General features: G+C 36.1%; 1 protein-coding gene across 16 annotated transcripts in view; it reads left to right on the top strand.

The window, feature by feature from the left end:
• LOC139126542 (protein Aster-B-like) overlaps positions 1–14,552 on the top strand; it is a 123,442-nt gene extending 108,890 nt beyond the window's left edge. For 12 of the 16 annotated variants that reach the window (XM_070692600.1, XM_070692603.1, XM_070692598.1 and 9 more), the window contains 7 exons: positions 1,689–1,834; positions 2,912–3,015; positions 4,556–4,747; positions 5,397–5,493; positions 7,079–7,192; positions 8,730–8,850; positions 10,531–14,552. In XM_070692600.1, the coding sequence (XP_070548701.1) occupies positions 1,689–1,834; positions 2,912–3,015; positions 4,556–4,747; positions 5,397–5,493; positions 7,079–7,192; positions 8,730–8,850; positions 10,531–10,611 (855 nt within the window). In that variant the 3' untranslated portion in view covers positions 10,612–14,552. The remainder of the gene's footprint in view (positions 1–1,688; positions 1,835–2,911; positions 3,016–4,555; positions 4,748–5,396; positions 5,494–7,078; positions 7,193–8,729; positions 8,851–10,530) is intronic. The other 4 variants (XM_070692601.1, XM_070692599.1, XM_070692597.1 and 1 more) reach the window with 1 other exon arrangement.
• The last annotated feature ends 7,850 nt before the right edge of the window (positions 14,553–22,402 follow it).

Raw genomic sequence — 22,402 nt, 5'->3', positions numbered from 1 at the left:
CTGAAGGACATTTGAATAAAAAGACTGTCTGACAATAGCCAAGACTGATTAGTTTCAGTGTGTGTTTGTAGCAAGCATGTTGTAGCAAGCATTGTTTGGTCATCTGTCTGGAATAGCATGAACCAAGTGTTGATTAAACTGCATAGTAGTACAGACTATGTTTGATAAAGGTTGCAACAGTTATTTCCAACAAGGTATTATTCCTTGTATAACATTAATATTAAGTTATGTGTAATTTGATGTTTAAATAAGTGTAGCTGACAATTATTGTGAAAAGTGGAAATATTCTACAAACTAAATTTATTTCAATGAATCTTTCAAGGCATTACAAGATGTGATAATTGTGACTGATTTATTTTTGCGTAGAAAAGCCTTTGGGATAGATTTTGGGATTAATTAGTCTTGTAATTCTTTGTTGGTCTAAAGCTATGACATAAATTGTGGAAGTATGTCAGATATTCTACGTACAATCCATAACATGCAATGCAAACTAACAGCTAATGATTACAGCATGTTTCAAACTGACGTCAAAAACCATAGTCTAGTTCCATCCAGTATTGGCAATATTACTACATCATATCAAAGAGATCTTTGAAACCATAAATTCCACTGCTAATTCAGTTCCTGAAGATCTCGTCATTTACCATATTTTGTTTAACTTTTGATCAAAGTAATTTCAGTAAAGTTTGCAGCAGTGCCCTCACTGTGACAATTTCTGCTAACTAACACCTGTACTAACACATTCAGTCAGTCAGGCTTGGCCAGTATTTTTGCAACATTTCAACAAGTTCATTCAACATGATAATTCTTTTCTTTCGTCATTGAGTTCAGTTGTATGTTTTTGGTACCAGCTTTCTGATAACTGTACAGGTGAAATGACAAAATTTGCATTTCAACAAACCTGTATTTCTCTGACAAGTCACTTGGACAAAATGATGAATTCGTTTTAAACTCAATAAGTTACCATCAAATCTGTCACAGAGACATTTAAATGACTTAATTTTACATGAAATCGTCTTTAGCTATGGTGTTATTATCATATTAAAATTGCCAGAAGATAGCTGACCACTTTAAGCGTTGCAAAACTATTACTAGTATTTTGTTCATTGCCAGTTGAATTTTGAATTCAGCTTCCCTTCATTTGTAAAACACAACACCTCATAATACCTGTCATGCAACACCATGTCATAGATCAGCCAGTAGTTTAATGTCATAGATCAGCCAGTCGTTTAATGTCATGATAAAGTTCATTCCTTATGCACATAACTACAGCTTAATAGTTACATCCTCTGTCATAAAATTTATGATAAGATACTCATACTTGTTAATTTCACACTGTTGTATTGTGTAGTATCAGCTAATGTTACTTGGAAAGGTTGTAAATTTAAATGTTGAATTTCATTTTTGCTTATTTTAATCTGCTAGATTCAATAGAATTACCCAGTACTCCTGACAATAGTGATCTTTATCAAAGTCTTACAAACTTTCTGCCAACAACAATATCAAATGATTAAAATATTTATGACTTTAATAAATACCCACCATTTTATGAAGACAACAAAGGAAATGAAATTTGTATTTTTATTTAATGGCTTTGCACTTTGTACAGTTGACAATAGATCATGGACATGGGAATGGCATGTAGATATATACTTTGATGACTTTGATGTTTTTGATTGATAACACAGACTTACCTTAAAGATCTGAGTAAAGATGGCCAGTGCTATGTTATAGAAACTGAGGTAGTGAACCATGGTATACCATATGGTGATAATTTCTATGTGTCTAATAAATATTGCATTACAAGAGTATCCAGTACCCAGTCAAGACTCAGGTAATTCATTCTCTCTTGTTGCTATTAGTGTTATCAATTGTTACAATATAGAGAAGCTAAAATGCAAGCAAAAGCTATTTATTGATATCAATATTCTGTCCATATTTATGTTGTTTGCCCTCTGGATCTTAAGGGGGCTTTTAAAGGAGGAGTTCACACTGTTTGCCGCTAATATCAGGGGGTGGGGGTGGGGGGTTTCAATGCTGTATTCCCTCATGATTGTAAAATGGTGGTCCAGAATCACGTTTCGAATTAGTGTCTGCTTCACTTAATCAAACACAGGTCACTTTCAGTGTTACATTTTGCTTTAGTACTGTCTCCACAAATTTATTCCAACTATCTAGCACTTGTGGTATACATGAAAAACATCAGACACTGCATAACAAAAGTTCAGTATCGACTATCAGGAATCAAGCATGGTCCAAGAAAGCACTCAATCTCGAGACATTGGTCTTTATGAGACAGACATTGTGTGCAAAGATAATGATAATGACCCAGACCCGACGACAGGAACAAAATTGAAATTAAAAAAACCCCAAAAAGCAATAACATTTTTAGCTCACATTTGGTTATACAGCCAAGACAATGAAAGATACTGGAGGCTGTCAACTGTCTAGTTATCAAGGCACCATCTGTAAAATTAACAATGTTATTGGTGAACATAATACTTGTAGTAGCACAGTTGAACAGTGGGTCACAATGTCATTAATAAACATAATATGTGTAGTTGCATGGTTATCAAACACTATGTCCAACTTTATGGTTTAATCTGTGTTTTTGTTAAGGTTCTTCCCCATTAGAATATCAATACAATAATATGAGAGGATAACTGAATGGTACAGAGTTTCCACACCTTGCTTGATCTTCCTAAACCTTGGCAAAACCACTGCTTTTAGACTGTTTGTTCTGTGGTACCTGCCAAAATGAATATACTCTGTAATATTGGAATAAAGAAGTAACTTTTTATGATTTCACTAGTTTGATGATCAAAGTATATTCAATGCATAACAGGTCAGCTCTTGAATTCATGTGAAATTCTATATTTATTGATCAAAATTTATTAATGTATTTGTTCAGGATAACTTGTGAAATACGATACAAAAAATCTGTTTGGGGATTGGTCAAGACTATAATTGAGAAGAATGCTGGAGCAGGAATCCAGGACAACTACAGGATGTTAGGTGAGACTATATGCTTGTATCTGACAATTCTTATCTACACATTGAGTAAAACGCATTGGTAACAGATTGATTTAATGAAATATTCATCACTGTATTCAAAGACGTTGATTGAAAAGAATGCCAGATTGATGGAAGCCAGTTTCCACTGCATATTTAATTATGCATTTCAATTTATGAATTATTAATAGATGACAAATATACTGTTCAATTTGTGATGGAGTTACAGAAAAGAAACAATTAGATTTGCGCCAGTTGATGAGACTTTTATCTAGTTCCTGCTGCTGTCATGGCAACATACAAAGACATAATGACAAGATGTATCCATGTAGGAATAGCAGACAGTAATTTTGCTGATTGTCATGTTTTGCATCCACTGAATCCGTTATGAGGTATTTGCTGTCTTACTTGAAATTCTCAATACATTGGAATGATCTCCTTGCAGTTCTCGATGCTCAAAATAAGTATTTTCAGTCAGTTCAAAGTAGTAAGAACTTTGAATGATTTATTGATATCATGTGTGTATGTATATTGTAGATATCATGTGTGTATGTATATTGTAGATATCATGTGTGTATGTATATTGTAGATATCATGTGTGTATGTATATTGTAGATATCCCAATTAAATCCTGTCAGGGCAAGTTAATTCATGTGTGGCATAGCCATTGAACACATAGATTTTCAGCAATACTTTATGATGGGCATGATGAATAATTATATTACTTACATAATGGACTGGTATCTACTCTGTATTATATCAGAGTGTCAGCCACACCGATATGTTGTTCTGATTGGAAGAAAAAACTTTTACCAGTGATAAAATGGTCCCTCAACTAGGGTAGCATAGATGCTTAATTTGGAGACAGAGCATATTTAGATAGCTGGCAAACTCAAAGTCAAAATTAAGTGAATGATATTCAAATATGTAGCAGTCATACAAAGAGTAGTGTCAACATTTAGAATGTTGCTATTAAAACTGCCTTATTAGAGCATTTGGTGTGGACCTCACCAAATCAGTGGCTTCACCTCTTGATGTCTGTATCACTTCCAATACCATTGCCAAGTGTGCGTGCTATTGTATCCTTCCCGTCAACAACACTCTGTCCTTGGTGATGAATTTCTGTCCTATGATGATTGCTCAATAATTGATTCTGCTTTCTCCTGTGTTTGGTCCTAAAACTACTACGAAAAAACTTTAAATGCCATAAGGTCAAGTATTGATATAATAGTAATAACCCCTTCACAGATGGATGTATGCTCCATTTGTGTACAATTCACTCTCTATAGCACTTTTGTGACTCATGCTATATATAGCACTTTGTACCCACATCTCATGTACACCCACCTGCAGCAGGATTATTGCTTAAAGGAAAAGGAATTTTATTTCCATGCAGACGTCTTACATCAGTAATGAAAATTCCTTGCAAGAGACAGCTCCAATTCACTATTCTCATGTTTATAAACCATTGAAAACAGAATGACCCACAACTATAAATGTAATATTGAATTTAAGTTTTACTGTGATTTTGAATGGTATACAGATGAACACCTGGCCAAGGCGTCATTATCAACCAATGCTAGATTCAAGAGAAAGAAAACATCAACAGCAATGAGAAGACGTAAACATTCCCAAAACAGAGTTACAGCTGATGTTATGGATGAGAAAACAGCCATGTCAAATGACTACCAGACAAGTACTCCAATAACATCACCACATATATCATCAGCTAAAGGTATTCAATGCTGCAGACAGATTAAAAGAACAGCAGCTGCAGTTTTTAATGATTTTTGCATTATTTCTTTTTTTAATGTCAAATACAGTTTCTTGTACTACTCTCCAAAGCATATTGAGGTACACAGCTTTTCAACACAGCCTGTATTTTTATTCTTAATTTATAAAGAGAATTATAGAAAGTTAGCTCAAAGAAAGTTTGAGCAAAAGTTAAAAGTTTGTGATTTTCAAGGCTAGAAGTACCGTAAACAAGCTACTCATCATTCCATACTTGTAAGCTTCGATAAACAAAAATGAAGAAACCAAGATTAAATGTAAAATATAGCCTAAAGAATTATGTAAACAATTTATCATGTGAAATGAAATTGCAATGTTTTACATATGAGAATGAGGCAGCCAAAAATATTGGCATACCTGTATCTACTATTATGCCTTACTTGTTGTTGCAAAGGAAATACTTCAAGAAATGTGGTGTAAATACAAATTTTATTCAAGTTTCATGACAATGTTCTGTATGGATTTACTTTAAAAATAAATGAAGCCAACCAAAATCTTACAAAACAATGGAATAATTGTTTTCATCAAGTGTTATTACCTGAGTTTCCACATTTCAAATCAATGAATGAAAATGTGTTGTATCCTGTTTCTAGGTTCTCCACTTCAACGATCACTGCCAAGAGAACCAATGTTGGAATTATTTGGTTTGCGGCTGGAGACTAAAAAATTTATGGTTCTGATTGTAGTCATGTAAGTGATATATTTCAATTAATTCTCACACTGTAATTCAATCTAACAATAACAATAACAATGATGAGACATTATTTTCTCTTGTCAATGGTCATCCAGTCAATGGTCATCCAGTCAATGGTCATCCAGTCAATGGTCATCCAGTCAATGGTCATCTAGTAATCAATCTGATGATAAGCCAAAGAAAAATTGTGCTGATACATACATGTAGGATAGTTTTGATATCAGATGAAAAAATCTAGTGCTTTTAAATATTTGTCTTGACAATTTTAGTTGTCATTGCATTGGTTAAACAAACCAGTGAATACACAGTAAAATAAAGTGTGAAGAACCACTAAATTTACAGTGACAATTATCCAAAGGACCACCAAGTACACGCAGAATTAGTTTTATCATTGCTGATGCTTTCTGAACGATTAGGAAACTGGCTAGTTCTTTTGTTTTAGACTGTGTCTTGATAAACATTTAGGACAAAACACATTAACAAGTAATTCACTGATTGGCTTACCGGTCAGCATCAGCTTTCTGATATCCAGTCCCAGTCAGCATTAAAAAATACAGGAAAAAGGAAATTTACAACAGGTAAATTACAAAAATGTGAAAACACTGAAAGAGAAAGACTAAAAACACAAAAAATCTTCAGAAAGCGAGGTGCCACCCCAGTTATTAAAATGTTGGTGCTTGCTATTCCTTTTGAGTGACTGACGAGAAGAACTAGATGTAACCGCTGTGGTCAAAGTATTGATGACCCCATGTGGTGGTCAAAGTATGCACATGTTGACCCCGATGCGGTGGTCAAAGTATTTCACATGTTGACCCCGATGTGGTGGTCAAAGTATTTCACATGTTGACCCCGATGTGGTGGTCAAAGTATTTCACATGTTGACCCCGATGTGGTGGTCAAAGTATTTCACATGTTGACCCCGATGTGGTGGTCAAAGTATTTCACATGTTGACCCCGATGTGGTGGTCAAAGTATTTCACATGTTGACCCCGATGTGGTGGTCAAAGTATTTCACATGTTGACCCTGATGTGGTGATCAAAGTATTTCACATGTTGACCCCGATGTGGTGGTCAAAGTATTTCACATGTTGACCCCGATGTGGTGGTCAAAGTATTTCACATGTTGACCCCGATGTGGTGGTCAAAGTATTTCACATGTTGACCCCAATGTGGATATGACACATAGTCACTGTGTATGCCAATCTGATTAAAATCTGATGTAGAGTAAAGCAACGTCTACTTAGCGTACGTGATGTTCTCTTGCTATCGCCTCTCGCTACAGAGAATACCGTGTACGCTAAGTAGACGTCGCCGTACTCTACATCAGATTTTAATCAGATTGTGTGTATGCTGAACATTTTTTAAAATTTATTTCAAAATTGTTATTTGAAAAACAAAGGCATAATTACCAGAGAAGGTGATGTTGTGTCATGCAATGAAAAGACAGACTCATATCCATAGAGAGAGATTTTTATGAGAAATCTAAGTTGAAGACTTGGATAAGACAAATGTTTGAAAATATACAGGTAAAGCTATATTTCTCTGTATTATTCCATTCTAACAATTTTTATTCTCACACAGATTAATGGTACTGCTGCTATTTAATCTTGTCTTGTTCTATCGTCTGAAGTCATTAGAATTAGCTGCCAATCAAATGTCTCCATGGAAACTAGAGAATGCCATAAACTCTTTCAGGTAAGTCTCTGTGGTAATCACCAAAGAACAAAATTTTTTATCTCCATTCAATTTTTCTCACTCAGCTTACACCTTCAGTTTCAACATCTTTTGTCTCCTTTCATTGTCTGGCTCTCTCTCTGTATCTGTCTGTCTGACTGTCTTTTCATCTGTTTTTCTATCTCTTTGTCCTGTGTCTGTTTTTCTGTCTCTCCCCTGTTATACACTTGCATGTCTCTCCCCTGTTATACACTTGCATGTCTCTCCCCTGTTATACACTTGCATGTCTCTCCCCTGTTATACACTTGCATGTCTCTCCCCTGTTATACACTTGCATGTCTCTCCCCTGTTATACACTTGTATGTCTCTCCCCTGTTATACACTTGCATGTCTCTCCCCTGTTATACACTTGCATGTCTCTCCCCTGTTATACACTTGCATGTCTCTCCCCTGTTTTACACTTGCATGTCTCTCCCCTGTTATACACTTACATGTCTCTCCCCTGTTATACACTTGCATGTCTCTCCCCTGTTTTACACTTGCATGTCTCTCCACTTGCATGTCTCTCCCCTGTTATACACTTGCATGTCTCTCCCTGCTTTACACTTACATGTCTCTCCCCTGTTATACACTTACATGTCTCTCCCCTGTTATACACTTGCATGTCTCTCCCCTGTTATACACTTGCATGTCTCTCCCCTGTTATACACTTGCATGTCTCTCCCCTGTTATACACTTGTATGTCTCTCCCCTGTTATACACTTGCATGTCTCTCCCCTGTTATACACTTGCATGTCTCTCCCCTGTTATACACTTGTATGTCTCTCCCCTGTTATACACCTGCATGTCTCTCCCCTGTTATACACTTGCATGTCTCTCCCCTGTTATACACTTGTATGTCTCTCCCCTGTTATACACTTGCATGTCTCTCCCCTGTTATACACTTGTATGTCTCTCCCCTGTTATACACCTGCATGTCTCTCCCCTGTTATACACTTGCATGTCTCTCCCCTGTTATACACTTGCATGTCTCTCCCCTGTTATACACTTGCATGTCTCGGTTGGTAATCATTCCTTGAACAACAATCACAGCCAGAGGTTAATCTGACAACCATGATTCAAAGTTGACTTTTGTGTATTTTCAGTTGACCTTACGATACTTGAACTATCCATCACTGTGTGTCTGTATGCTAACTTTCTTATCATTCTATATATCTGTGTGAACTTTGTGTTCCTACTCAATCTACTGAAGGATGATTCAAACATGGATATGTGTTCACTGCTTCTTGTGGAAAAAAGGTTACAATGAAATGGTTATATTTCTGTCTTTGCATAATCAAGTCTATTAACAGCTGATAGTTCAAATTTGTTCAGTATTTTTAACTCAGTGTGGTAAACATCAGAAATTGTCAATTCTTGCCAATTTTTATAATAACATAGTTCTGTAACAGTGAGTTAGAGACTGGTGTTAGCTTTGATATTGTATGAATAGAATGTTGTCAGACTTATGATCACACTATGCATTTTAAACAGCTTTTAATGACATTGTCCTTTTCAGTAATATTCCAAAGACATCTCAGGACTGGTCTGATCTTTTAAAACAACAACAATATTATCATGACACAGAACTGGAAAGATGGCGTGAAATCTTGGCTATCAGCATACAGCTTTTAGATCAGGTATGAATAGCAAACCAACATGAGAGAAGACTCACAGTATACCTACCAATATCAAATGTTCCTCTGTGATATCAACATGAATGTCATTTGTGATGCATCTGATACAAGACATAATGGAATGACAATGCACAAATGACATGAATGCTGAAATGATACATATAATAGGTGATATTGTTATTATACCACCTGAGTGATTGTGAAAATGCAATGAATTGATTGATCTAGACAGTACCATATTTGCCATATACCACAGTTGGAATCTGTCCAAGTGATTGTTAATAATCTTTACGGCCCTGATACGGCTTTTGCGGCCCAAGGTCGTACGGCGGAAGGGCCTGAGCGTGCGAGGGCCCGTACGCCATACGACCAAGGGCCGCAAAAGCCGTATCAGGGCCGTAAAGGTTTTATCATATACCTTATGGAATGATAAATATATAGTTTGCATAATATTCAACATTGTTTTGGAGATAAAAATGCGTGCGATATCAAATATTTATCGCCATTTGCGTCAGTTTATCATAAATACGATGGCCGCTTCCCGTCACGGATTGACATTCATAATGACGTCATTTGTTTACCTGCAGAATTCTTGAACGCGCAAAGCAACATCTGTACTATTACGTGACCAACAGAGATCCAAGCTGAAATTGAGGTGTAAGAAGGACAAAAGTGTGATGTCAGTTTCTTGTAATTTATACTGAACAGGCACGTACTTAGTAGACACAGGATTTCACTAGAATTTAGAAATAAAAGCCGATGTCACCTGCGCGGCTCCACTGTCGTCAAGTGCAACTACGATCTGAGCGAGCAGACGTTTTCCTAATCTTGCGCTGGCTTTGTGTACAAATTGAACGTTTGCAGATAGCAATGCGCGTAGTAACCAGAATCGAGATAGTTCAGAAATGCACGCGATTGCCCATATTTGGGCACTGGGCCGGGGCGTGATACGTAAAAAAAATGCACGGATCTGAGGGCGCTTTCTCCCATAGCTTTACACAGGCACGTGAATGTTGTTTTATGATAACATGAATTAAACTTCTCCAAAGTAAATACTTGATCAGTAAATATGAAAAGGTTATTGAAAAGGGAGTTGGAAATTTATCTACCAAAATGACTAAAACATACTGCAGTACACAGGCATGTTATTTCACACAGTCTACGCAGCCTGTTCACATGTAGGCTGTGCTTTATGTACTGTCAAATTTTTGATGGAACTTATTTTAAATATTACAATTTTCTTTAATGAAACTACAATACAACAGGAATATAAATTTTGAGGACTCTATAACAGCATTTAACAACCCAAAATATCCCTGTTCCTCCAAACCTTTCAAATGTCAGTGTTGCTAACATCGTAGACAACCCTTTTGTTTATTTACTTTGCAAGTTGAAACTGTAGATGTGTGGAATAATAATATAATTTCTATTTGCAAACCTTAAAATATCAATGTTGAATATCACAGTGATGAAGTAATTAGGACATGGGTATATGATAGTACAATGTGTTTACAGCACTGTATTCAATGAACATTAAAAATAATTGCAATCAGTATTAGAATTAAGTCAAGTGTCATCAGTTTCTGTGCATATGTGGGTTCTTGATTCTTGAATCGTAATTTCATAAATGTGAACGTTTCTCAGACAATCTTGGTTTCTCCTGGTTTTTCTTTAATTCCATAGATGAAAGGAACTTTGGTTGAGCTTAAGAAAGATATTCGGACATCAGGAGAACGAACTTTTTCTTCAAAAGATGAAATGTAATAGCGTTAGCTTGCAATATTATCTACCAACCCTTTAAATACTGATGGAATGGTTCATTTTGAAGATAATGGACATCAATGTAGAAGACAAGTAGCATGTCAAGAAATTTAAAGACAGAACTGTAAGATTTGTGAAATATAAAGGTGTATATTGAGGACAACTTACAGTGTTGTAACATTTACACAAATAGATCAGCAGCCAGGACAATACTGCTACTGTTTTCAATTTTCATTTTTTTAACATTGATAAACATCCAGATATACAATCAGCAATGTATTGTCATATGTGTAGGTATTTTTAGTTACACCATGTTGGCTAATCCTTCTGGAAATAACAAACATTACATTGTGATTGTTGTTGTGCATTCATTGGCAAGATTTAACCCGTACACCACCATGGTTCGGACCAAATTTATTGTTATCAATGTTGAGTTGTGGACCTGTTGACAAGAAACTGGGAGTGAACAGGTGAAGCTGACTGTATAGCTTTTCAAGGCATGGACGTCATAATGATGCTTATACAGCCACACAACTTAAGGTGGAGCTGCACATAACCAACACAGTTTTTTTCAAATCAGTATTTCCCATGAAAGACAACAAGGGAACCCCTCATACTATGTATTTTCAAAACGCAGAGAATCTAATGTTTAGTTCGCACTACAGGTTTTGTATGGACTTTAGAATAAGTATGAGTTTGTTGAATTTACAATCATGGAGTTGAATTTACAATCATGGAGTTGAGTTCAGAAAGAATATTTAGTGATAAGGCTTTAATACATAGATGATGCAACCAGGATTGTACACTCCTTCAAAGTCCAGGAATTTTACTGTTTGATTGACTTTTATTTCAAGAACTTGTTCATAAACATGTTCATTTCAAACTGTTCCTTGAAAATGTAGGAAATATGTGCAATACACCTAGAAAGTCCTAGAAAATTGATGTTGTACAAAAGTGCGTACGACAATGTTACAACTACCATAACTTGTCATCCTCTAAGTTCACTGACATTAGTCACATGTACAAATCTTGAATAGGTCACACACAGCAAAGCTGGATATCTTTGCCAGCAAGATCACAGATATGTGTTTTGAAATCAAGGTACTGTCTTGAAATAAGTTTACTTTTAATATTTATAGAAAGTCACATTCTGGATAAATTCTTCATGGAGATAACTAAGAAATGATGGATTTGATGACGCAACAGTACAGGTGTATGCACACAAATGGACAAATAATTCCAGCATTGAAAGCATTATGAGCTGATATGCCATCGTATACATTGAAGGGAAGTAATTCTAATTGGAAAGGGACCACACACAGTGAATACGTAATTTGACATTTACATTCATTTGATACATGTATTTGTAGCATCCACTCGTCTTTGAAAAGTGAGTAAATTTGATTAAATCAAGAAAGTCATTACTTAAAAGTACCATAAAAATTATTTCAAGGTGGAAGATGATCGGTAAGAAAATACAGAGATTTTAGTACAAGAGATATCATGATAGCATGGTTTTGAAGCACAAGCAATCAAACATGTTATTGGTGAATTTCTGAAATTTTTTGGCAGCATTTATGCTGAGTACAGACAGTATTTTGTATTCCTGCCATTAACATGCTCCATTGAAATAAAGTACAGAAGGTTTTGTTTTTATGTGAAAAAGGAAATATAGATGCAATGCTCATTGTCATCAGCATATATTTTCAAATTGTTTTTTAACTTTTGTCCAGTTTTCAAACTGTATATTGTAATACTTTATGTCAAAGTTTAACTTCTATGTTATATTTTTTTCCAATCATGAAATTTCAGTTGATTGACAGTGTTATCCAGCATCCATCACTGATAGCCAGATTTTTGAAATGAATTTTTGTTTTTCCACTCAACTTGTCATGATGTCAATAATCCAGTGTTAATTAATCATAAGTGTTAACTTTCACCAGGTATTGGGGTACAGTAATTCTGCTTTCAACATTAAGTCAGTCAGTTTAGGTTTCAACTAGCCTTTTTGCTGATACTTCACAATGTAAGCACCATCGCCAACTCATGCCAGCCAAGCATAATTGATGCATCATGAACTCACTAGAAACTTTGACATATTACATGTTAAGGTGTCATGCTAATGCAGAGAAATTTACAGAAATCGCTTCATTGATTCAAAATGTTTAGAAGTAAGTTATAATGGTGCAGTGAAGGTCGTGTAACTACATGCCGTGAAGAACGCATTCTCAAGAAGTTTGTGATACAGTCTTTTTTTCTAAGGTATCCTGTAACCATTGGATGACAGTAGTGCTGTGCATTCTATGACAAACGTGAGGACCAATGGGAGGATTAGTATGTCATTGAGCATTGTCATTCACAAAATATCCTTCAATGATTAATGACATTGATTGAATTGTGTCATGTAGGGAGTGCTGTCATTCATTTGCACATACCAATGTAGAAGGTTTAAGTTTACAATGGATGAAGTACTCCCAGTGATGAAGCCTGTGACCTTTGACCCATGTTTTGTTTTGTTTGACATCATTTCATTCTCATCAGTTTATGTATATTGCATTGTGAAACATACTAAAAGCATCAAATTGCATCATTGAACCTTAGAATTTGAAATCACAGCGAGATGTTAGAGTATTGTTTTGTTTATGCTGAGAGATCCATATTGAATACATGTGCAGAGATATTCAGTATTTGCCAAGAAATGACAGTTGTTGATAAGGTCACAACAATAAAGTGTGAACTGTTTTAGGTGGATGAGTTTATCATCATTAATGTACATAGCAATACAAGTACTTTAGGGACTGGTCAGTTTCTTCAGCCTGGGGGGGGCCGGTGGATTCATGGGGGGGGGTCACCCTGTTTTTGACTTTGGTGATGGGGGGGGTCACCCTGTTTTTGAAATGCCCAATAGGGGGGGTCAGTGTGTTTTTGAATTTTGACACAGGCTCATCGTTGCCTAAAATGCTAGTGTCAGCCACAAATTTCATTATTCAGTTGTATATTTTGGCGCGCCCTTCGGGCGCGTAACTTTAATAATCAGTCATATTTTTCAGCACACCCAACTTAAACATATCAAGCATACATACATCAGAGATATCTGTATGTTCAATATTTTTCAGCGTGCTCTTCAAGCTCATTACTTTAATATATATCAGACATTTTTCAGCATGCCGTTCAGGTGCATGACTTTAATATACAAGGCATATATATCAGAGATATCAGGATGTTTCATATTTTTCGGCGCGCCCTTTGGGCGCCATACTTTAATAAATCAGAGATATCTTGATGTTTGCTAAGTGAAAGTGTACCATTATGAAATCTGCATTTCATATGAAAAGGATGACAAATTTCTGATACTTTTCTGTTCTCTCTATGAGAATTCAGTATGAGAAAGCAACATGCACAAATATTTCACAATATATATTTGATACAGTGACTTATTTTAGAGATAGAAAAATGACAAGATATCTTTCCTTCTCATTGATGCAATTATTTTCCTTTGTGTCACAGGTTTTCTGTAGAAAGATGCTTTTTTATGAACAAAATAACAGTTAAAAAGGCAGTTTTTGTCATTATTAGCTGTGCTTTTATGGTTTCAATGTTACAAGAAAAGGTCCTCTCAGACACTGTACACATCAGATTTGGCTAAAAAAGTTCTCTACGGCTCCTCAGGAGATTTAATTGGATGGTTGGCAAGTCTTTACACCCATCAAAGTTTTTGATTCACTGCTTTTTCCTCTTTGATATTAATGATTGACATCCATTTCTGTACAACAGTTCAGGACATCTGGTTAAGCATAGAAAGTGTGAAATACATTCAAAGCTCATTCAAAATGTACTGTATTCAAACTTTAAGATTGACACTTTGAAATTCCTATCTTACAACTGACATGTCAACAATTTCATTAAAACATAGAATGACTATTTAAAATATAAATATATGTAAAATGTAAAATGTAAAATATAATATAATATATATATATATATATATATATATTATATATATATATATATATATATATATATATATATATATATATTTTTGTCCACCTTTTGCTTTACATATGTCGCGCGCGGGGGGGGGGGGGGGTCACCTTGTTTTCGAAATTTGGAATAGGGGGGGGTCACCCTGTTTTCAAAATTTGGCATAGGGGGGGTCAGCCACTTTTTGACGTCGGCAAAAAATAATCCACCGCCCCCCCCCCCCCCCAGGCCGAAGAAACTGACCAGTCCCTTAGTATCTTATCCATACACACCAGTGTAAAGCAGAGTTTGAAATTGTAACCTGATTGTGTATGAACTGTTAGAGGTAGACCAGTTTTCATTTCATACCGTACATTATTGTTCAACATTACTGGATGGACATGATGGTCAGGACTAAAATGCTGATACCTGATTGTAGCAACAGTACTCCAGTGCAATACCATATCATCATAAACTTTAACAAAAAATCTTCTGTATAACTCATCCTTGACTATAGAGAGTGCTGCTATACCTTAATGGCAGGTACTAAGTAGATTAAAAAATAATTCAGATAAATAATGAAGTTACACTGTTTAGCATAGGGTTCATTTACAGTATTATACCAACATTTAGAGTTTGGCACTACAGTGTTCACAGTACCATTTATACTTGTTATTGAAATGTTCAACCAATTATAACGCGAACCAAAGCTTTGCAACCAGTAATTTAAGTCTATCAAACCAACTACCCATTGTAGTCAAATTTACACAGGTTTATTTTTATAAACAAAATTCACATCCTGCTACACATTGTGTCAACAATGTCACATTGCCAAATTTACATGTAAAGATCATAGTGAGTTCATAATTGTTGTTTCTAGAATTTCCTGGCAACTACTCTGCATAAAAATTCCACATTTTCTCAGTAATGCTATGAACTGAGAACAACGTACTCATGCACTCACCATACAGTATTGTGTAGTCAAGTGATTCTCATTTGTTGCTGTTGTTGGTAGAAATGTAGTTATAGGTTTATACTCTGACTATTGTAGCGTTTTCCAAACATTTAAATTGATTTTTCTCTGCATTCATGGTTCAAGTGTTTGTGAAAGCCCTTCTTAATCATGTTGACTAATGTTGATGTTCTTCTTGAAATAACAAAGTTTGTAAAGTGCTTCTGGTTGATATGCCAGTGTTGAAGATCACTTAATACAATTTGCATACCATTTGTACCTGTGATGCATTTGTCAACTTGTAAATTTTAGTTGTAAATTGTGTACCTCCCTTTCAATTTTCACAAAGTGATTAATTATTTGATGTTATGATAATAAGGAACAATGAATTAAATGACAGGATTAGGGACAATGTAGTGTTTGTATTACACTGGCGAGATCAAACAGCAATGTGCTTAGCACGGCCATAGTGTACTCCACCACAAAGATATGCACCATTCTCCATCACAATTGGCACTCTGCCCATAATGACAGGTATTGCTAATTTCAATGAATTTCTGTCATATGTACTCCTTCATATTTTTGTATGCTTTGTACATACAAATACTCCTTTGATATGTGATTGTAATTTTGTTGTTATCTGGTTATTGTTTCTATGGCAACAGGATTGGTAAGATTTCAGTACTCTGTAAATAATGGCAGGTTTGAATTCAAAGTGATTGAGATTATGTAAGTTATCAATAAAGTTTATATCAAGATCTTTAAAAGTAGACTTTTAACTTAGTTATTTTGAGTCTGTTGTTATATGTACCCAGTGCTGTGGTTAGGATCTTGTGTGTGTGTGTATCTGTTTGCATCGCAGGAAGTTCTTGTCATATTCAAATCAAAAAGGTACATGGGCATGTGTTTTGAACTTTCTTGGCCTGCCACAGATGCTGTAATAGAAATTTTGATTATCATTTGATGATAATGGAGTCATTGATAGCAGTAACATTATGGATGATCATTATTTGAATAAAATTGAGTGTTCATGTGGACTCTCTCATACTTCTCATTCAATGACGCTGTTTACCCACTCTAATGTGCCCTCAACAGTCTGGCTGTATTAGCCTCAAGCCGTATGTATGGCAATACCAGACTGGCTGTGTTAGCCTCAAGCCGTATGTATGGCAATACCAGACTGGCTGTGTTAGCCTCAAGCCGTATGTATGGCAATACCAGACTGGCTGTGTTAGCCTCAAGCCATATGTATGGCAAAACCAGACTTAAGCCATATGTATGGCAATACCAGACTGGCTGTGTTAGCCTCAAGCCGTATGTATGGCAATACCAGACTGGCTGTGTTAGCCTCAAGCCATATGTCTGGCAATACCAGACTGGCTGTGTTAGCCTCAAGCCATATGTCTGGCAATACCAGACTGGCTGTATTAGCCTCAAGCCATATGTCTGGCAATACCAGACTGGCTGTGTTAGCCTCAAGCCATATGTATGGCAATACCAGACTGGCTGTATTAACCTCAAGCCGTTAGGCAATTTATTTCAATTGCCTTATGACAAGTTCTACAAAGTGCAAATTAGCTACTAATTCATGCTAACTATTTGTAGTATACTCACTTCCTTGTATTTCATGAGTGCTTCAGTAATCACCTTGAACGCTAACATGCATCTCATTCTCACCTTTATACCTCTCAAAAAGCTACATCTGTGTGACCACATCGTTTTTGTGGAATATGATATCTCAACTGGGTTGTTAACCCAATGGTCGGATTTACAAATAGTTCAATGAGTCAGCCATTCCTTTAAACTTCGTTAAAAATACACAGATGCTCCTTCAAGTGAAAAAGTAATCAAGCTATTTTGAAAAGTGGATATGAATTGACAAGAAGTAAATATATTACAGATACCAATTAATAACCCAAACTTCAGATCAATCAGCCATGCCGACAGCCTCCGATTTTTCACAGTACAGAATATACTTTAGGTGGCTGAAATCTATTCCCTGTCTTCTAATGGACTCAGGGAAGGGACGCATTTCCTTATTATACTTAAAGAAAACAAGAAAAACAGGCAGAGATAAAAGGAAAGATGGACACCGAGATTTAATTGCTTTGACGGTAGTCAAGTCTACATCCAAACTATAATATTTCGTGTGGCCAGCTACACAAAGTCTCTTGATGACCTGACAACTGTCGTAGACAATTTTTTTCAGAATTCAACATTACACTATGAGGTACACACAGAAGACTGAAAAGCAGACATAGCACACGTCATTTATGTGATTTTTGTTCATTTATCGTGTTAAGTTGGTAAGTCCTTGATTTATGTCAGTCTATTTATTAGGTTCTGAGAAGACTCTCGCTATTTGTCAAAATGGAAGTTGCTTTATGAGACCAGTGATTTGTAATAAAACAGCACCGACACGAAAATCACCCCCCCCCCTCCCAAAGAAACAAAACAAAAAATAACCAGATATGCTGTGGCAAAGTTATCTTGTCTGTACAGTGGAGTTTAGACATCAGAGAGAGAGAGAGAGAGAGAGAGAGAGAGAGAGGTGTTACTGTAACGATTCTGAGCTCATATGCCACACAATCACTATAGGGAAAAAGTGCGTGACTAGAGCGAGAAACTGACGCTTTCTCGCAATCAGTGAGAACCTGTTCTTATTCTCACCGCTGTCGGTGAGAAAATTTTAATCTCCACTGGAGATTGGTGAGAAATGCACTCCTTGGCGAGAATCAAGTGTGAGAACAAATTCTCACCGGTGAGAATGGAAATTCTCACGAAGTACAGCGAGAATTGAAATTCACTGGCGAGAATCATCAAGACTCGCCGTTCATTGGCAAGAATCATAAAGACTCCGAAAGGCGAGTCTTGATGATTCTCACCAGTGAATTTCAATTCTCGCTGTACTTCGTGAAAATTTCCACTCTCACCGATGACAATTTGTTCTCACACTTGATTCTCGCCAAGGAGTGCATTTCTCACCAACTGGAGATTAAAATTTTCTCACCGACAACGGTGAGAATAAGAACAGATTCTCACCGATTGCGAGAGAGCGTCAGTTTCTCGCTCTAGTCACGCACTTTTCCCCTATAGTGAATATGGTATGTGCTTCGTGTCTTTAACAAGCTGTAGGCAAGCGCAGTATACCATATTCTACTGTAAAATCAGCCTAAGTTTATCATCATGACAATATTCTGTGTATTGAGTTTGGTAAAGGAGACAAGTCCGGTAGTCTACGGTTAAGCCTTTATAATAAAACGTTACCAACGTTTCGACCACACACAGGTCTTCTTCTTCAGGGTCTAAAATAATAACATGAGCGTATAAAAAGGGATCAATAGATCACAGTCCCTTGGTGGGCTATTCAGCTCTGGGACTATTGGCCCCATAGACGAGTGTACGTAAGCGATAAACAACCCGGACGAGGGACTGTGAATAGATCGATCCGAAAATCGATCTATTTAGAAGACTACCCAGCTAAGGAGCGCCTGTGAGATAATTTCAACATTGTCTCAAAGGACCATGGTTCAAACCATGAATGAAATCATGACTGTGCTTGATACACCTTCGCTTCCACACATGATAAATATAACCTTATTTTGACTTACGATCAATAACCGAACCAAGTGACTGGTGTCGTCTGTTTAGCTGTATATTTATTTTTTTTTTATTTTTTTTTTATTTATACTTTAATTCGAGAACGTACTCATAAAACCAAAGGAAAACACAAAAAACTTACTCTACAAGAAAATAAAATAAAACTAGACATACTCTTCACTTGGAACAAAAGTACATAAAGTTTAAAAACATTCTGAAAAAATCTTGCGCCAAAAGATGCTGTGTCGAATTATATCAAAAGATAACGCTGCTGCGATGAGATGATTTTCGCTTTCCATTAAACGAACATAAAAATTAGAACGGGCCATCCGTTGTTTACTTTGAAATGTCATGATGCAATGACTGACAAAAGTTTCTGAAATACTCAATCGGTGTCTAATACCCAACAATATTCTAAAAGCGTTATTATATGCAACTTTGACATCATTGATACATTTCTCAGTGTAAATACTCCAAAGATGGGAACAATACAGAGCAGAACAATACGCCTTAAAAAGACATATTTTAACTGAAGAAGAACATTTATATAAAGTCCTAATCAAAGAGTTGTCACTTGCATAGAAACTCCTCATCTGTCGCATAATATCATCAACATCATTTCCTAAATTATTTAACATAACCCCTAGGTACAAATGTTTCTTTACAAAAGTAAGTACTGAGCCATTTAAATACACATGAGGAATGCGAGTGATTCCGCATTGCTTTGGCATTACAAATATACACTTTGACTTATTTGCATTAAAGACAATATCATGTGAAGATGCATAATAACTACAAGTTTTTAAAAGTCTATTCAGACCTTTAACAGAGGGACATATAAGGACTATATCGTCAGCGTACATCAAATGGTTGAGACAATGTCCCGCAATGTGACAACCTATTTTAGTTTTACATAGCAAGTTGCTTAAGTTATCCATGTATATATTAAATAAACGAGGGGATAATACACCTCCTTGTTTGACACCATTGTAAACATGAAAAGCTTCAGAAATGACAGAGCCCCATCTGACACGAAATTCTTGGTTTCGGTACCAACATATTAAGATTCTAACAAAATATACACAGGAACATTCCTGTCAAGTAACTTACGAAACAGAGTCCAATGATTGACTCTGTCTAACACCTTTGTGGCATCTAAGAAGCACAAGAAAACTGGACTGTTATAACGTTTGTAAAAGTCTATGGTCTCTTTCAGAAGAAAAACACACATGTCTGTAGAATGGTGGGTCTTAAAACCAAATTGATGATCACTAGTATCAAGATATGTTTCACATCTGTGAAGTAACAAAAATTCATAAAGCTTAGAAATTGCAGTAGAAATAGCAATTGGGCGATAATTGCCAGTCAATGTAACATCGCCAGTTTTATCCTTGACAATGGGAATTAAGATTGTATCTAACATGCGAGATGGCAAATAACCATGAATATGAACACTTGTAAATAAAATTGACAGCAACAGGTGAAGACGTCTGTCGGCATTTTTCAAATGCTCAGCAGAAATACCATCGGGCCCTACTGCTTTTCCACAAGCTAGATTACTGACACACGTAACAATCTCGTCTGTCCTAACAATCATGTCATTGTTAATATCAACTCCTGAGATACCATTCATAACATAGGATTCACTACCTTTGTCGGTGACAGATGACATTAGGCCCGCAAAATGGTCGCGCCACATTTTAGCGATATTATTGTGGCCATAACATCCACCAACAGATGAAGACAGAGGAGCAGATTTCTTATTACTACTTACTCCTCTCCAAAACTGCTTTGTATTTCTATTTGAAAGGTGCTCAGCAAGGGCATCAGCCCGCATTTGCTCATCATTCCTTTTACAAAACCTCAAAAAGTACTTAAATTTAGAACGTGTTTTTTTCATAAGATCAAAAAGTGGCCCTTGACGAGGGCTGCCATTTTCTCTCCACAGAATAAAGGCATCTCGAGCGAGAGAATGGTGTTTGCGTTCTTTTACACAATAATTCCAACCAGGAACAGACTTATGAGAATTACGCTTCACAGATGGAGAAATGCTCTGTGAAGCTGCTAACGCTAATGCATTTACAATGTCATTGTACAATTCATCAATACTGTTCAAGTGTGAAGGAATTCTACAAGAAGGATCACGACAAACAAAAGCCTCTACATCAAGACTTATGTCGCTTAAAGTATGCTCGGTACAACTATGATAATTACATACAGTGGCGTCATCTAAACATGACCAATCAATTTTATCAAATGTAGGGTCATTTTGCATAAACTCATATTTTTGAAGTTCCTCAAGATTACATACTATATTTAGAGGGAAGTGATCAGAACCAATGTGATCATAAAAAATATGCACATCCTTAATACATCTATGCGCAGCAGATGTAGATTACAATGTCATTGCACAATTCATCAATACTGTTCAAGTGTGAAGGAATTCTACAAGAAGGATCACGACAAACAAAAGCCTCTACATCAAGACTTATGTCGCTTAAAGTATGCTCGGTACAACTATGATAATTACATACAGTGGCGTCATCTAAACATGACCAATCAATTTTATCAAATGTAGGGTCATTTTGCATAAACTCATATTTTTGAAGTTCCTCAAGATTACATACTATATTTAGAGGGAAGTGATCAGAACCAATGTGATCATAAAAAATATGCACATCCTTAATACATCTATGCGCAGCAGATGTAGATACACAGTGATCTAGCCATGACGTGGAATGATGAGCTTCACTGTAGTATGTGAAGTTCTGAGGATTTTGTGTACCAAGAAAACTGACATCAGAGCACACATATTCATTTTCCTTACAGAAAGTGGACATTTCCTGAAAAAAGCTGGAATCACTGTTGAAATCAGCGTTCCAGTCTCCAATTACCATAACACTATTGGTTATTGCATCATCGATGCAAGCACGAATTTTCTGTAAATAAGAGACATACTCATGATAATTGTCGTTATTTTGAGTAGGCATATAGACATTGATCAAGGTGAGAACACCGCTAGAATGGCTAATTTCAAGACCAATCAAGCGGCTGTCATTATAACGCTTAACATTTACAGAGCCAATGGACTTTCTCCATAGAACAGCGACACCGCCAAAAGGGCGACCATATCGGATTCCACTCTCATCATCCATGGACGTTTCCCCAACCGCATAATAATCTTCACTAATATGTGACCAGCTAAGTTCTGACTTAGATAGCCAATGTTCCTGCAGAAAGCAAATGGCACATCGTTCACAAATATCCCTCACAGATTCAATA

Source organism: Ptychodera flava (assembly GCF_041260155.1).
Source record: "Ptychodera flava strain L36383 chromosome 3 unlocalized genomic scaffold, AS_Pfla_20210202 Scaffold_27__1_contigs__length_13241970_pilon, whole genome shotgun sequence".
In the NCBI taxonomy this organism is placed as follows: domain Eukaryota; kingdom Metazoa; phylum Hemichordata; class Enteropneusta; family Ptychoderidae; genus Ptychodera; species Ptychodera flava.
Note: the sequence above shows the minus strand (reverse complement) of the source record. Positions and strands in the feature narration are given on the sequence as shown.